Here is a 17,602-nt window from a genome sequence, read left to right as displayed (position 1 = left end):
AATGGAAGCAGTATACTTCATGGATATAATTTTAAGTTACTCTTTGTATTCAAGTTCAGCTAGCATTTGGTTGTCTAGAAATAGCCATAAAACCATTAACCTAGTCATACAGATACATATGTACTACTTTAATTCCTAGGACAATCATAATATAAGACATCTGGAACACCGTTCCACCTTGAGAAAAATTTCCATTTAATGATCAATATACAATATAATGTCAGTATCCAAACAAAACACTTAAATATCAAATTTCTCTTCACATATACTATGCCCATTTTCTTCATAGTCTTCTCTTGTTACCACCATATCTTCAAAATCATCATTTTCTGAAATCAGCTTTCCACCTTCCCAGGAATAAGTAATAGGACTGAAAGTAAATAAAAACAAGCCTTCATTATGCCATGTATAAAAAGAAACATTGTTAGTAGAAGTACTATGTGTTTACAGCTTTCCCTCTGACACAACTGAAAGAATGATCTCACTAACTTCCCCTTGTTTCTGCCCCATTCCAACTGAGAATTCTGTCTATGCAGGACCCACAATAGCCTTTCCTGGGGTCTTCCTATTGTTCTAGTAGAAAAGTTGATAGGGACCAGCCCATTATCAGGTACGGTCACAATGGAAATTTAAAGGATAACTTTGTAAAACAAAATTGAGAAAAAATCCAAAGCCACTTACTTCTCTGGAAGAACAACAGAAACATCATAGTCAGTTGGAGTGAGACATCGAACCTCAGAGTAAACACGATCCCTGAAGCCAGGGAAAAGAGTATTTCCTCCAGTCAAAACGATATTCTTGAAGAAGTGAGGTTGCATTTCTGTTAAAAAAGAGAGAGAATGCAGAATACTAAATTGCTTATTTAACTTGATTTTTGTATTAACCTGGAATGAAAATCAGTTGCATTTTTAAGCCAGTGCCTGATCTTAAGCCACATACTGGGCATTCTACGCAAACCAATTACATTTCTCTACATTTATGAGTGGAATGTTTAAACAAAGCTACACTATTTAAGCAATTTGTAATGCAGTTAAAGTGCCTTAATTTAGCATCCTAGACATTATACAGTTAACTTCTGATAACTGTTTCCCCCACCCCATGTACAAGTCATGTCATTTTAACACGAAATTTACTTAGGCTTTATTATTAAATTTGATACCAAAAATCTCAGAAGTGAATTTAGAGGATAAACAGATACAGTGTGGGTTGTAAGTTTTTAATCACTAATTTAACTTTTACATTTATGATATTATACCTTTGACACAACAGGTCCAAATGTGAATAATACATTCATAATGAATTTTGTTTTAAACAGAGCTTTTGAAACAAAACAGGCTGTGCAACATCTGACATGTTCCACAGTTAGACTGAGACTGTTACATGGTTTTATGCAGCTACCTTCAGGCAAGTTCTGAATTGAATAAACAATGGCCTCAGGAATCCCCATTTCTTGAATGCCAATGTCTGAAGGATGGAAGAGTATCTCCGGAACGGCAAATCTCTCATTTGTAAGACGAAGTATTTGTTCACCAGTGTTATATTTTCCACTTAACACCATTTCTTCCCTTGGCTAAAGAGAATAGATATAAAAACAAAATATATATAATACTGGTAATTCCAGCTTTCATTTTTCACATATTAATTTGCTTGATCTAGATGACTCTATAAACCAAACTGCATGACTTCTACAGTGGTCATGATCTAAAAAAAAAAAATCCCTTTGGGTTACAGGACAAATCACTTAATGAGAAGACTAAAAAAAAAAATTCATGGGGTGGGAGATGACCTGCTCAAAGCAATAAATAAATCAAATTTTACTAAGTACAACCAGTTTCATGGGCTGACCTAAAGACCCAGACACAATTTAATGGTAAAAAATAAAATGCAAAAAAAAGTCTTGCTAGTTTAGTAAAATAATTGAAATGATATTTCCTGTTGCTGCAATATGCAACATTTCTAGTTTCAAAAGTATTCCAAAGTACTTTGGCACAACCCAAATGAGCAACATTATCCAAAACTGAAAGGTGTATGTTCTTCTTCAGTTACTTTAAGAATTGTGTATCTTGCCTTTCCACTCAAAAAAGTCAGATAGTTGTTGGATTGGCGGACTAGGATTTGGGTTCAAATGCTAGCCATCCAGGAAACTCATTGGGTGACTGAAGACCACTCAATGTCATTATAAGTAGCTATATATAGATGGATAAGTCTTAGTCTGCAGCAGCTGAACAAAAACAGAGTTCAGTGGCACCTTAAAGACTAACAAAATTGATTCCAGCATAGCTTAAATGGACTCAGAAGAATGCAGATCTCTGAAGTAAAGTAGATTTACTTTACAGAGGTGTGAAGATAGAAGAGGACCCAAGCACCATGCCTTGAGCTCCATGGAAGAAAGATGGGAAAAAACAAATAGATAAAGCCATTAGAAGCTAAAACATTCATAAAATTAACCAGAAGGCAATGTTATCTTTATGCCACTGAAATAATGTAATAATGCCTCGATCCCCCTTTCCTGCTTTTATTTTAAATATTGATGCATTGAATTTTGTATGCTGGCCAACGGCTGTAAATAAAAGTACCGGTATCTATTTATCTAATGTTATCTTTGAGCATCATATCCTGAGTGACTAACACATTAACAGAGCTGCAATCCTAAACAGGTCTACTTAGATTTCTACTTGGGCAGCCCATTCCCAAAGGGGGGGGGCAGTTAGTCAGTGGCCAGGAGTGGTACAGTGGCTTCCCTGCCGGAATAAGTAAATGAAATACATTTAAAAACAAGACATCGAAAAAATGCCTTATAGACTTTAGCGAGGCTACCCCAGCAGTTTTGCAGCATAGAGGGGCATTCCTGGTCCATAGGGGTTAGGAAGGTACCTAAAGGCAGCTCTGGCCCCAGGAATGCCTCCTAGGATGCTGGTGTGGGGAGATATGTCAGGAAAACACCAGCAGGAGGCCACGCCAGCATGAGAGCCTTGCTGCAGCTATGGTCTGGGGGGCCGGCGTAAGTCGTCCTATGCTGGCGTCCATGCCAGTTTGCATGACGCAGGTGGCATGGATGCCGGTGTAGGGGTCATACCAGCTCCTATGTACATTTGCTCCCCACTTCAGGATTGCATGGTTTGGAACTGACTCCCAGAAAAATGTCATTAGGATTGCACTGTAAGTAGGACAGTAAAAAAAGATGAAGCAAGAACTAAGAGTAGCAATACAGGTCCATAGGCTTTAATTCTCTCAAACAGATTTTTATTCACTCTATTTGTTAAAAGATTTTATGCTGCTTTTCCCTTTTAGGGTCCCAAAGGTGGCAAAACAATAAAAATATTACAACAAGCTTTTAAAATACAAAGTATAAAAAGTAAACAGACTGCATATAGTTGAACACATACACAGGAAGGCGGGTCAACGAGGGAACACCTGACACAACAGCTAAGTCTTCACCGGCTTGCAGAAGGCAATGATAGGAGACAGATGGATCTCCTTGGGGATGGAATTCCATAATTTGTGCCATGACCTAGGAGGCCCTTCATTTAGGCAAAACTGCACCATTTCCTGTTCCTCTTTAGTACCGTCTATTAAAAAAATATGATTGTACACAATTACCTTACAAAAGCCTTTTTTGATTGTGCTGAAGTCTGGCAATACATAATCCAGCATGGCTGTATTTTCTTCCCCCTTCAATCTGGAACAGATTTTCGAAATTGATGATAAACTATTTCAAGCAAGTCCTCCAGCATGTCTACCACCATTGATAAATATGTACTCATTTTGCCCTAACAGGGCTCGATGTACAGCTTTTCCAAAGTGTTAAGAAGATATCACAAAAGGAAGCATAGGCAATTACATAAGGAAGAAGGTCCATAGCCCATGCCCCCTGCCTCATGAACTGAATGGATACGCGTCATATTATTGTTTAATTTACTATATTCAGCACTTCGAGCACTCTAAAAAGTACTTTACAAACATTCTCAGTAAATTCTTACAACAACCTTGTAAAATCTGTATTATCGCCTCCAAATTATGTCTGGACTTTCCCCTTCGCAGAGGTTTCTCTCTTGTGGGCTTATTCAGAAACAGCATCAGTGCATTAACCACCAGATGTAGTTGGAATATTCAGCATTTTCTTCATTTGGACTCCTATTTCCTTTGCTCAGTTGCAGTCAATTCTACAAGTGTAGCAACTAAGTTAACCAACATCTATTATTAAACTCCAAAATCAAAACTCAGTCTCTTTCCGCTGAGACAAACTTTTAATAAGTATGGTTTTAGTAACTATACAGAGATGCAACTGATACAGTCCTGGCTTAGAGGGTTCACAAAGAAAAGCATTTAGGTAAAAATATTGTACATCCCTTTATTACTGGCCAAATGGGAAAGCATGGTGTAGTGGTTGAGAGTGGTGCTCTAATCTGGAGAACCAGGTTCGATTTCCCACTCCTCCACATAAAGCCTGCTGGGTGACCTTGGGTCAGTCATTATTCCCTCGGCAGTCTTCCAACCCATGCAGGGGGAGGCAATGGCAAAACACCTCTGAAAGTCTCTTACCTTGAAAACCCTATGGGGTTACCTTAAGTCAGCTGTGACTTGATGGAACTTTACACACACACAAATGGGACAACATATTAGAAAAGCTGTAGCAAGGATAAAAATGAATAAGTATCATACAATGCAGAAAAGATAAGGCTATAGGTTGCTAGAAAGATTCTGATGATGATGAAGACTCACAACGTATATGAAGGGAGAACAGGCTATGCATAGTTAAGACAGAAGTAGGACAAAGAAGCCATGAGACATAATTCAAAGTCACTGATGTGGCATAAATTGCTGACAGTTTCTGCATGGTTGGATTCCGAAGGGCAGCAGTGGCATGGTGATTTCCCACCTCTGCTGATGTGATACATAAATGCTGCAATGGGGCTCCCCAAAGATAGGGAAGAATTGCTAAGAAGCAGCAATGCTACACCAGTGCCACACCAATTGGGTCATGGTACAAGAGACAAATCACATAAAGAAATTAGGAGAGAAGGAAACTTAATGGGAACATATATTGAACCTTAGCTGGATCTGAACAACAGTGTGGAAAATACAGTCAAATCAAATCACAGCTTTATTTGGCATTAAGGAAAATACAGTCATTGCAGATACTTTAATAACTGAACAATAAGAATAGCTTGTCATCAAGTTGCACTTGACTTATGGCAACCGTGTAGAGGTTTCAAGGCAAGAGACGTTCAGAGGTGGTTTGCCATTGCCTGCCTCTGCGTAGCGACCCTTGTCTTCCTTCGTGGTCCCCCATCCAAATACTAACGAAGGCTGACCCTGCTTAGTTTCCGAGATCTGATGAAATTGGGCTAGCCTAGTGATGGCAATAATTAAACACATGATCCTTAAATCTGAGTAAAAGCTCTAGTCTAGTAGAAAATGCCTTCTGGAAGATCTTTATCCTCAATCCTTGTTATGTGGGGACTGGTTGTAGATAGGGAGAAAAGGCACTCTGGATGTGCTCAAAGTGGTTTATATATTACTATATCTCAGGCAGAGCTCAGAACAGGTTTCAGGATTAAGCCTTGATGAGCCCAAACTTAAATTCAAGGGGTGGATCGCATGGGGCAGTGGGGAGTAAAAACACACTACATTTTTCCATGTCAATAAGACTGTATTAAGCAACAAATACTTCTAAGTTTTGGACAATATATAATAACGTAAAAGACATACTTGGCAGTCTCCATATCCTTGAAAAAGTCTTGTGAAACATAACATACATCTTCTTTTACTTGATTAATTACATGGGTTTCATCCATAACGTGGAGTTGCCTATGAAAATTACAAGAATTTCAGAAACTACGGCTACCTAGGCTTACCTTTATCTTGTTTTAATTAGCATTATATTGTCTAGAGTTAAATGAGAATTTACCTATGACACAGTTTGCTGCAAAATGAGTTTTTTCCCCATAACTAATCTAAGGTTTCAATCCAGAATTAGGCAAACTAATTACTAAACCAAAGAACAAGAGGAAGAATGAATGCTCCTAACACTGCACTTCTTTGTTTTGCTTCTCAACTAAGTGTGATTAGAGGATGGTTTGACAACATAGTACATGTTTTGTAGCTTTTGAGGAACACAGGAATTATACCCTTTGAAAAAATCCTTGTTAACATCATGGGATAGTATAAAATGTATTTTAAGTTCTGAAATCCCATCACTGAAATCATTTTTTACAATGATAGACTTAAGGTAAGAAACTTTTTTTGGGGTAATGCTGATATTTGGAAACAATTTGGTATGACAACTGGCTTTTCTGAGCAATAGTCAGATGCTGCAGTACCATGAAATGTGTAACAAATTTTAAACTGCAAGGTCACCAAATCTGTAGCACGATTTTTGCAATATTATAAGCTCCAAGGCCACCAAAAGCCAGTATTAACCATTTACAAAATTTAAACATCCTGTCTAAGTTATGATTTACTTATGAAAAATGATATGGTCAGGAATGATGAGGGAAGGGATTTGCAGCCTAGAATTGGCATTGGGGTAGTGCACAAACACCTGGTTTCTTTAAATGAAACAAAATCCTTTGGGCCAGATGAATTGCACCCAAGGGTACTCAAAGAACTTGCAGATGTAATTTCAGAACCTCTGTCCATTATTTTTGAAAAGTCTTGGCAAACAGGTGAGGTGCCAGAAGATTGGAGGCGGGCAAATGTTGTCCCCGTCTTCAAGAAGGGGAAAAAGGAGGATCCAGGTAATTACCGAACCATCAGCTTGACTTCTATACCAGGAAAAGTGTTCGAACAAATCATCAAACAATCCATCCTTGAGCATTTAGAAAGGATGGATCTGATCACTAAGAGCCAGCACGGGTTTCTCAAGAATAAGTCATGTCAGACTAATCTTATCTCCTTTTTTGAGAAAGTTACTACCTTGCTGGATCAGGGGAGTGCTGTAGACATAGTTTATCTAGATTTCAGTAAGGCTTTTGATAAGGTTCCACATAGTATTCTAGTTGACAAATTGGGAAAATGTGGGTTAGATCCTATTATTGTTAGATGGATCTGCAACTGGTTGACAGAACGTACCCAAAGAGTGCTAGTTAATGGTTCCTCGTCCACTTGGAGAGAAATGACTAGTGGAGTTCCTCAGGGATCTGTGCTGGGCCCTGTGTTGTTCAACATCTTTTTAAATGATTTGGATGAAGGAATAGAGGGGATGCTTATTAAATTTGCAGATGATACTAAATTGGGAGGAGTAGCAAATACGGTAGAAGACAGAGCCAAGATGCAGGATGATCTTGACAGGCTGGAGAAATGGGCTAGAAATAATAAAATGCACTTCAACAAAGACAAATGTAAAGTTCTGCATTTAGGTAGGAAAAATCAAATTCATAATTATAGGATGGGGGAGACTTGTTTGAGCGGTAGTGTGTGTGAAAAGGATCTTGGGGTCTTAGTAGACCAAAAACTGAACATGAGTCAGCAGCGTGATGCTGTAACTAAAAAGGCAAATGCAGTCTTGGGCTGCATCAACAGAAGTATAGTGTCCAGATCACGCAGTGATGGTCTCGCTTTACTCTGCTCTGGTTAGACCTCAACTAGAGTACTGTGTTCAGTTTTGGGCACCACAACTCAAGAAAGATGTAGACAAGCTGGAACGGGTCCAGAGAAGGGCAACAAAGATGGTGAGGGGTCTGGAGACCAAGTCCTATGAGGAAAGGTTGAAGGAGCTGGGTATGTTTAGCCTGAAGAGAAGAAGACCGAGAGGGGATATGATAACCATGTTCAAGTACTTGAAGGGCTGTCATATAGAGGAGGGTGCCGAGTTGTTTTCTGTTGCTCAAGAAGGTCGGACCAGAACCAACGGGTTGAAATTAAATCAAAAGAATTTCCGTCTAGACATTAGGAAGAATTTTCTAACAGTCAGAGCGGTTCCTCAGTGGAACAGGCTTCCTCGGGAGGTGGTAAGCTCTCCTTCCCTGGAGGTTTTTAAGTAGAGGTTAGATGGCCATCTGTCAGCAATGCTGATTCTGTGACCTTAGGCAGATGATGAGAGGGAGGGCATCTTGGCCATCTTCTGGTCACTAGGGGTGTGGTGGGGGGAGGTAGTTGTGAATTTCCTGCATTGTGCAGGGGGTTGGACTTGATGGCCCTGGTGGTCCCTTCCAACTCTGATTCTATGAATGAAAAGATTAACATGTTGAAAAATAAGTGGACTGAGTCCTTGACACTGTAGTAAGAGAAAGAATGTGGGAAGTTACATTTATGAAAGAAATCTGAGCATTTTTACTAATTTTGTGAGAAAAGCACTTTAGCCAAGGGCAGCCATTGAGAGGGAGAGCCCACAGGGCCACAGGTTATTAACCTCGAACAACACATTTTTCCCACCCCTCCCTAGCTGTTCAATCTGTGAGGGGTACCCCTCACAGCTTACAAGATCCTGCAGTTGAATTTAAAGGCCTTTCTCATCAATATTTCTGTGGGAGATCACTTTAAACAATGGGAAAGTGATTATTAAACATTGGGAAAATGATTACATTTGAAATGCAATGCAGCATGGTTAAAGAAGAATTTTAAATATGCTATGGATATTTAGCTCTCTTTAGTGTTCAGTGAAGATTTATCTATGTTTATATGTCAAAGTTTGCTGCTAAATGAGAGTTGTTGGTTTTTTATTCATTTATTGTTTTGTTTTTTTAATTAGACTACAATTAGACTAAGGCTGCAGTCCTATGCAGACTGATAGATATTCCAGACTTGACAAGAGGATTGAGCTGCCACACAGAAATTCCACTACCTCTGAGGAAAGGAAAGGCTACATCTGAATTGCTCACAGATGTCTGATGGTAGTCTATTTGATGCTATGGTCACAAAGTTATTGCAGATTAAGACTTCACTTACTGTGGAGTAGTAAACCCCCTTAAACTCAGTAGAGTTTACTTCTGAGTAAGGGTCAGGCTGTAGGGAACGCATTTAAAAACTATTTTTCATATCAAGAAAGGAGTTAAAATAAATAACTACAAATTCCTCTTTAAAGAGGAACACTAATTTCTATGCGGTTTGTGCAAAAGTTAACTGAAGGACAGTTCAATTTTTTTCTTAGGGGGTGTCGGTCTACTGAAGTAATGACAACATGTATTTTATAAAGTACAGCTACAAAACAAACAAGCAAACAAAATCTATTGGTGCAACCCTCACTCACTGATGTACTCAACAGTGGGAAAGCTCATACCCTACCAGAAAATATTTTTGTTAGTCTTTAAGGTGCTACTGGACTCTTGCCCTTTTCTACTGATGTACTCAACATTCTTCAAAGATGTGTTAATAGAAATAAGGTACAGCCTTGCAAATAACTACTACCGAAATACACAACACTGTTACACACCGGTGAATAGAGCCAGCCTCAGTGAAATATACATTACTTAGCACTGCTGTCAAATTGTGGCATAACTGGAATTTGAGATGGATACTAGGATTGCAGTGAGAATCATGACAGAAATAAGGAAAGCAGATTCTGCTATGAACTAGGCTTTGCTTCAGAGTTCCCCTGTTATCTGTAGACAGGCAAGAGAGTGAGAAATTTGGCAAAAACTTGTTCAAATTTGGGATGGTCTACTGCATTATCTAGCAGGTTTTTTCCCATCTCTAGCAACTTTTTTTAGATGCATTAGTGGTTTACATAACTGCCTGTCATAAAAACCACAAGCAGCAAGACCCACAACCATTATCATATAGTTGTATGACCTACTAGACCCATTCAGATTTTCAGTGGCATCAGTTACATTTGGAACCAACCAGGCAACCATGCCAATAGATTTTTGTGCAGTTTCATGCCATATCTAAAAAAATTCACTGCTGAGGTAGATATTAATACTTATTCTGTGGTATTACAACTAAAATTCTGGCTATATTTTTATTAGTATTTTAAATGTTTGTGCTCATTCTGAGCACCAATCTAAATAAACAAAACGTTTATGTTCCCTGATTAGCAAACGTTGAGATGTCATGAGGAAGTCTAGCTGTGTTTTTTTAAAGTTTTTTTGTCAGTAAAATCTAAAAAACATTTTTTTACCTCACATGCTCTGGATAGAGCTCTGTAACTTACAGTTCTGCTTTACCTATAAGAGATGATCTCTTTTAGATGATTGGCTAAGAGTTTTCCTCCAACATTAATCCTGGAAAGAAAGAAAAAATTATTAAAAATTTTAAATATTATCAAGAGTATGCTTTTTAATTTAAAAAAAACCCCTAAAATTAATGTTTACCTTATAATGCCCTCCTTCTTCTTTTTACTTCTACAATAAGGCACAATGTGTGTAAATGAGTAGCCGCTGTCCACAATGATACAACACAGTTCTGATGGGTTATCCCTGAAGTATCTATGAGCACTGAGAGCTCCAGCTGAAAAACAATACCATGCTGTAGCGCCAACTGTTAAGAGGTACCAAGCCAATACCAAACTGCAGACACATCAGGTTTCCTACCAGGAGCAATAAGGCAACGGAACACTCACCGTTTACTCTAAGAACTGCTTGGAACTGGTATTCTTCAAATAATATTTCGTTCATGGATTCTTGTATTGAACTGAAGTTGAAATAAGGCTCTGTGATGATAACATTGGTATCTACAAAGTCTACCTATGTAGAACAAAGGAGCAGCATTTTAAAAAAGAAACAAGAATTTACCTAAAATTACCTAAAATTAGTCCCTAGCTATTAACACAGGAAATGATAATAAATAATCATTCAGTGCAAACTACAACTGACAAGTATGAGCTTCAAAACTCCACCCTGCCATGAAGTTCACAGGATGACGCTGGACTACTCAATCTCCCTCAGAGTGCACTTAGCACATTTAGGCTATCTATGACATTCCAAGTGTTCAGACCACTTCACCATAAAATAGCATGGTAACAAAGGCAATTAGTGTCCCCATACTGCAAAGACAGTGGGCCAAATGATGAAATGATTTGAAGCAGGGGCCTCCTGACTCAGAGACTGCATTTGGAGCTACTACCCATCACTAGAACTCAATAGCGCTCGCGCACACCCGCCTTCAAAAAAAGTAGGCTATAGAAGTTTAATTTAACCTACAAGTTTCTACATTCCAATCTCTAGATACTGGGCAAGTAATTAAGTGAAGTGATTAAGTATTTTATATAAATATTTTTTTACCTATTTAATTATACACCATGACAAGATAAAAACATGACTATCAAGTAAACTGTAACTTTACTTTCAGTCCTGCCACATTTACTTGTACACCTTCTGTGCCAAATAATATGATTTATTAAAACATATCTCATCCTTCCCTTTTGCAGATAATCCCTGAGGCAGTTATGCAGGAAACAGTAGTTAAAAGAAATTAGTCAATCTAGCAGGAAAACCCCCCACTAAAGCCCACAAAGTTAAACTCAATTAAAACCCAGCAGCATTTTAAAAAAAATCCATCACTGGTCAATTAGAAAAGCTAGTAGCCAATTATTATAATCTAACCTTCATCTGTAAATTTAAAAAGCCCACTGAAAGAGAAAGGCTTCTCCCAGCCAGAGATAGTTCATATAGCATAAGTACATTGGGCACCTTGTGTTTTTTTCCTTATGGCTAAAATAAAATAAATAAACCTGCCCACAACTTCAGTAGGCTCTGGACAGCCATGGTCACTGCAGCCTTGTTGATATGTGTCACACCACATGCTAGGAGGCAGTGACCCAGAAAAGCTGTGAATAAACATTGGCTGATAAGTGTTGATATTATGGACTACTGTACATTTTCCTCACAGGACAAACAGCAACTCAGAGTTGGGGATTTGCATCAAAGAAGCTACGTGGGAGGAAAGAGTTAATCACCTTCCCTAGCTCTGCCCTCCCCTGGCTACAATTAGCATGATAATAAAGTTGGGATCCAACCATACATCTCCTACCATCAGTTTGAATGAGCATTCATTTATCTAAATGTTACGGTTGGGTTGTTGCCTGCAAGTGTGGAGTACTGTAGTCCAAGGGAATTCTGCATCTCTTGTTTATCCATAGTCAAGTTATACAAGTGTTTTAGTTACCTGATACATTTCTTTTCCGAAAAGGTAGTCCCATACCTGTCTCTGAACATCCCAGTTCACCAAATATCCCTGTTGTTAATTTAGAAGAGGATACATAATTATGTCTTATAACCATTCCCACTTGTGCAAATTCACATGGTCTTTCAGTCACAACAACAGAAAACTACAACTATTTTAATAAGAGGTTTTATTTAATCTGAGCAAGGCTATCAATGATAGGACATTTTGGAGGACTTTGATTCATAGGGTCGCCATGAATCGGAAGCGACTTGACAGCACTTAACACACGCACATCCCACATTCTGAATATCATCAGGGTGGCCCTTTCTTCTAAACTGCCACGTGTTGTTCTGTTGCTCCAGATCTCCTAAAGAGACTCCAGTGAAAAACATGAAGCTGCTGCCACTATTCATGTTAATGAGACAGTTTGCAAACAAAGGTTTTGAATGTACTACATATCATACAAAGATCTGGATTGGGGCATCTATCACAAATGAAAATGTTATCTCTCACCACTGATTTGCATATGGGCACAATTCAAAGTGCCCTTTTATCTTTTACATCTGCTTGCTCTCACATAGAATTACTTTTAAAAGTGTACATTTTGCTGCTGGAAAAGGAAAGTTCCAAGTAAAAATGTCCAGTTCTTGTTTATCATGCAATGCACATTAACTCCTACTTAAAATGTAACGGGCATCATTTAACAGCAGCATATATTACATTTACTTTAGTATTTTTCATTATACTTTGAATGGGTTTCAGTATACTTTTAGTCTTAAAGGTATACTGTAATTACCTTCTGAAAAGGAAGAATATAAAAAAGCCCAGATGGATCTTTAATTTCATCCAGTTGATTAGCTGTAAATGTTTTCAGACGAGCTGTTTTTGATCTAAATTGACAGTTAGGAATGACACTATGGAAAGGAAAACAAACACAAAACAGTTTCCTAAATACAAATTTTAACTAGTTGCTAATTATAGGTGATTGCTATAGCAATGTAACACTATGGAATGCATCCTGTTGTTGGAAAATGTGCAAAACTGGTTAGTTCTACCTCACTTGCCACTTAAGATCCCTGCAGTCACAATTCAAAGTCCTTCACGGCCCAGAACCCTCAAAATTATTGAACCAAGCATAGCCCCTTGTTCAAGTTATATTCTTCACACAGGCTCCTCTTTAACGTGCCCTCTGTATTTAATTTAGGCCTGAATGTTTTTAAATTGGTGAACTGTGAAATTTAATCTGCTTTAAAATATTGTCAAAGGCTTTCACGGTCAGAGTTCATTGGTTCTTGTAGGTTATCCGGGCTGTGTAACCGTGGTCTTGGAATTTTCTTTCCTGATGTTTCACCAGCAACTGTGGCAGGCATCTTCAGAGTAGTAACAGTGTTACAGTTGCTGGCGAAACGTCAGGAAAGAAAATTCCAAGACCACGGTTACACAGCCCGGATAATCTGCTTTAATTTTGTTAATTCAAGAGCCAGCATAGTATAGTAGTTGGGAGCGACGGACTCTAATCTGGAGAAATGGGTTGGTTTCCCCACTCTTCCACATGGAGCCTGCTTGGTTACCTTGGGCTAGTCACAGTTCTCTCAGAACTCTCAGCCTCAAGTGCCTCACGTGGAGGGAAGGCAATTGTAAGCCGCTTTGAGACTCCTTATGGTAGAGAAAAGAAGGGTGTAAATCTCAACTCCTCTTCTTATTTCTGACTTTGCAGCTTGGTTGCTACATTGTTCACCACCTTGAGTCCAATGAGGTAAGGCAGGATATAAAACCAGTTTTATTTTATTTATTCATTCATTTAATTAAAAAACTTTTAATTAAATGAATGAATAAATAAAATAAAACTGGCATGCTGTAAAATTGAGCTGCTTGGATAGAAAGGAAATAAAGCCCTTTTGTATCTCAGAGGAATGTGCTGTTCAGTTCTAATTGAGGAATTCAAAAACCAGTGCATTTGGGTCATGTTTTATAAATATGATTTGAATGAAAAGAACTTTGCTAATTGTATTTAATCTTGGCAGTGGGTTATCAGCTTTATCAGCAAAGGAGAAGCTTCTCTCTTAGATTTCCTTGGGCTGGCAGATCTGCACAATTTTACAAGTGTCCTCAATTGCAGCACAAAAGTACTCACTGTCAACACCAAGAAGATCTCAAAAATAACTATTATACGGGCATTACTAGAAATAAAGCACTGGAAACCATGAGTTGGATCCAGCAGGCTTTTCCACTCACTCACTTAATTCTCCATATCACACGTGCCTTTTTCTCCATGGTCATTTATGCATGGGAGTTTTACCTGAGGTTTGTTGCTCGCTAGACCCATACTTTCCTGTTGAGAATCTATGTACCAGCAGTCTCCAAGCTCAAATCAAGCCCCGCCCCTTTAAACGCTGCTTTGTAATTGACTTACTTGTAGTATTTACTGTGAGAGAACATCCCCCCAAAACCCAATTGCCACATTAAAAAAGCATTTTAAGAACAACAACATAAAAAAGGAGCAATCTGAAAAGAAGGGGGGGGGAGAAATCCAAGCCTCGGTTTTAAAAATGTTTCCTTCTGCTCACAAAGAGCTCCAAGGAAGCAGGAAGTATTTCAATCCCCGCCTCTGGACATGCTGCTTTGTAACTGGCTGTGAGAGAAACCAAGCTTGCATGCCTGCACTTTGCTTTATGCATAGGGATTTCAACTGGGCTTTGCTCAGGGAAGATGGAAGAGTCAGGTTAACAGAGGAATGGGAAGACCCAGACATTGCGAGGGCTGGCAGCGAGGTCATCTCTAATGGATGGAAAACTCATGCATAACTCCAAGGAACAACTGAGTCAGACCAGGGGCGAATGTGAATGAAAGTACCCATGCAGGTCCCATGATACCCAGAATAGCCCTTTTAGCAGTTAAAGAAAACCCTCTCCTTTTTTCACCAGCTGCAAACCTGGTTGGGTCCAGCTCCATTACAAGATTGTAAGAAAAATATACAGCATTTTTCAAAATACTTGCTGGAAAAACAAGCTGCAGAAAAACCCAGAATTGTTGTTTAGCTATCTGAAACAACCTGTTAGCAATGGATTTTGCACTAGGTTGAAGATTATTCCCTGTTCATTATTTGCAGCTCCTTATTCCTTATTTAATTTATGCATATTGACAAGAAAGCAAGTCAATGGCACTTTCTCCCAAGTAAACATACATAGCATTAAAAGTACAGCAGAACCCTAAATAAGGACTTGGTTTTTAAATATGTGATATGTGGAGTGTTTTGAACACTTGGAAGTGCTACACAAATGCTAATGTAGTATTAATAAACCAGAGCAGGCACCCAGGATTCCATTCCCCTTTTCCCCACGTTTCCCCTCTTCATATAGGCTTTGCTTCTACCCTCCACCTTTCTTTCTCTTTCTCCAATCTTTGTTACTCTCTTCCTTCTACACTCCATGAACCATAGTAAAAGGAGGGGAAGGGGAGAACCAGTCAAAATTCAGGAAGAATGCATCAGATGGCCACTGTTACCATGTTTTTGCTGTCTGATGTCCTGTGTTTGTATGATATATGCACAGACATCATCTTACATTTTTAAACCCTTTCTCCTGTGTTTTTTTAAACAAATCAGATTTTTCTGCAAACCCAAGGGTTCCCCTGGGTTTTGGAGAACCCAAAGGATCCTAAATTGTAGTTGTGGCTGGTCTCATTATGCCAATGTTTTTCTTTAGTCTGCATGGGGGTCAACTCTTAGATATCTGCACCCAAACTATACATCCAGACCACTGGGTGATTGTCTCCTATGAGTGAATATACTCAGCAGTCCATATGAATTGCTGGTTTTTCAGGAGGGGATGTTGCTATTAGGCTGAATTGGTTAAAATATATGCAGCTGCAATTAATAAGAGCCCCGTGGCGCAGAGTGGTAAGCCTCAGTACTGCAGTCCAAAGCTCTGCTCACGATCTGAGTTCGAACCCGACGGAAGTTGGTTTCAGGTAGCCGGCTCAAGGTTGACTCAGCCTTCCGTCCTTCCGAGGTCGGTGAAATGAGTACCCAGCTTGCTGGGGGTAAAGGGAAGATGACTGGGGAAGGAACTGGCAAAACCACCCCGTAAACAAAGTCTGCCTAGTAAACGTCGGGATGTGACGTCACCCAATGGGTCAGGAATGACCTGGTGCTTGCACAGGGGACCTTTACCTTTTTAGCTGCAATTAACTTTAATCCTCCTGTGGACTTTTGGGAAATTGATCACCTTCAGCTGTGTCTGATGGAAAAATACTTTGTGATTCAAAAGTTTTCATATTCAGCCAGCTCACAGAATTTTAAAACTATGATGATCTTGTTATACACTATCTAATTGAACTTTGTTTACACAGGACTGGACTGTAGAACCTGTAACTTACTGGGCATGTGGCTACTTGGGGGTGGGTAGTTTCTTGCAATTTTTTTTTTGCAGTCAAGTCACAGCTGACTTATGGTGACCCTGTAAAGTTTTCAAGGCAAGAGACATTAAAAAGTGGTTTGCCTCTGCATCATGCCCCTAGTATTCCTTGGAGGTCTCCCATACAAATACTTGACAGAGTCAAGGCTGAGAGTATGTGACTGACCCAAGGTCACCAAGCAAGGTTCCATGGCAGAGCGGGAATTCAAACTTGCGTTTCCCAGATCCTAGTCCAGCACCACCAGAGATTAGTCTTCCCCACAGCTGATTCAGTATTTAAGAAGCACACTAATGGATCAGACCGGGGCAACAATCTGTTTTACACAGTGGCCAACACACAGGGCAAGAGATGTTGCCTCCTAGCACTAGTATTCAGAGGTTTAACGTGTCTGAATATGGAGGTTCCTTTTAATCACCATGGCTAGCAGCCACTGATGGACCTGTCCCTCCATGAATCTGTCTAACTCCTTTTTAAAGACCTCCATCTTGTGGCCATCATTACTACCTTCACTGCAGCAAATCTTATAGCTTAGTCATTCACCGAATAAAGTAGTATTTCTTTTGGTCTGAAGCACTAATACCGAAGAGTTAAACCCTAAATAGTGTGGTGTGAGGAAAAGAAAGAAGATCGCTTAAAAAGCACGCCTACAGGACCTAAAGGGCAATTGTAAGCAGTTATATTCTTCAGAGTTCACTGAAATCAATGGGCTTAGAAGGGTGCAACTCTGCTTAGTCAGCACTGCAAATGTCTCTTTTGTCTATTGGCTTGCTTCTATATTATAATCATGGCATTGCTCATGATGAGACTATTCCAATCATCACCCTCCCGCTGCACAACACGTGTCTAGTAATAACTAGCGGTTATTTAATCTCAGGAGTCGTCCCGTAATAAAGTTCAACCCACGAATGACCGGATAGTAGCAAAGCGCTCTCAGGACGTCGGTGGGGAGCTGACGGGAACAGCTCCCCCCCCCCCTTAAAACGAGAAGGGAGCCAAGCACAAACGGGGCTTTTTACCTGACATGAGCATGGCTGTACCCGATCTTGGCATTATAAGCGCCGTTATCCAACACAAGGGTGGCCATCTTCCCCCTTTGCCTCTCGGTCTTCGAGCTCCGCCTTCTTTTCCCGGAAGCCCAGAA

At 39.4% G+C, this 17,602-nt stretch overlaps 1 protein-coding gene across 1 annotated transcript; it reads right to left on the bottom strand.

The window, feature by feature from the left end:
- Positions 1-211: 211 nt before the first annotated feature.
- ACTR6 (actin related protein 6) lies at positions 212-17,602 on the bottom strand. Its single transcript, XM_056846808.1, has 11 exons — positions 17,478-17,602; positions 12,842-12,959; positions 12,046-12,114; positions 10,502-10,625; positions 10,254-10,389; positions 10,107-10,163; positions 5,713-5,811; positions 3,601-3,679; positions 1,399-1,570; positions 682-820; positions 212-370 (listed from the first exon to the last, which is right to left on the bottom strand). Exons 1-11 carry the CDS (start codon positions 17,543-17,545, stop codon positions 241-243), a joined length of 1,191 nt encoding a protein of 396 aa, XP_056702786.1. The 5' UTR covers positions 17,546-17,602; the 3' UTR covers positions 212-240.

The sequence above is a fragment of the Euleptes europaea genome, chromosome 3 (assembly GCF_029931775.1).
Source record: "Euleptes europaea isolate rEulEur1 chromosome 3, rEulEur1.hap1, whole genome shotgun sequence".
Lineage (NCBI taxonomy): Eukaryota > Metazoa > Chordata > Lepidosauria > Squamata > Sphaerodactylidae > Euleptes > Euleptes europaea.
The sequence above is the reverse complement of the archived record's forward strand: the minus strand, read 5'-3'. Positions and strand labels throughout refer to the sequence as shown.

Coding starts and splice junctions, on each gene's coding strand:
- ACTR6 (XM_056846808.1), bottom strand. CDS start 17,545: ATGGCCACCCTTGTGTTGGATAACGGCGCTTATAATGCCAAGATCGGG. Junction 12,115..12,841: donor ATATTCTTCCTTTTCAGAAG/GTAATTACAGTA, acceptor AATTAACAACAG/GGATATTTGGTGAACTGGGA. Junction 1,571..3,600: donor TCAAAAAAGGCTTTTGTAAG/GTAATTGTGTAC, acceptor TATTCTCTTTAG/CCAAGGGAAGAAATGGTGTT.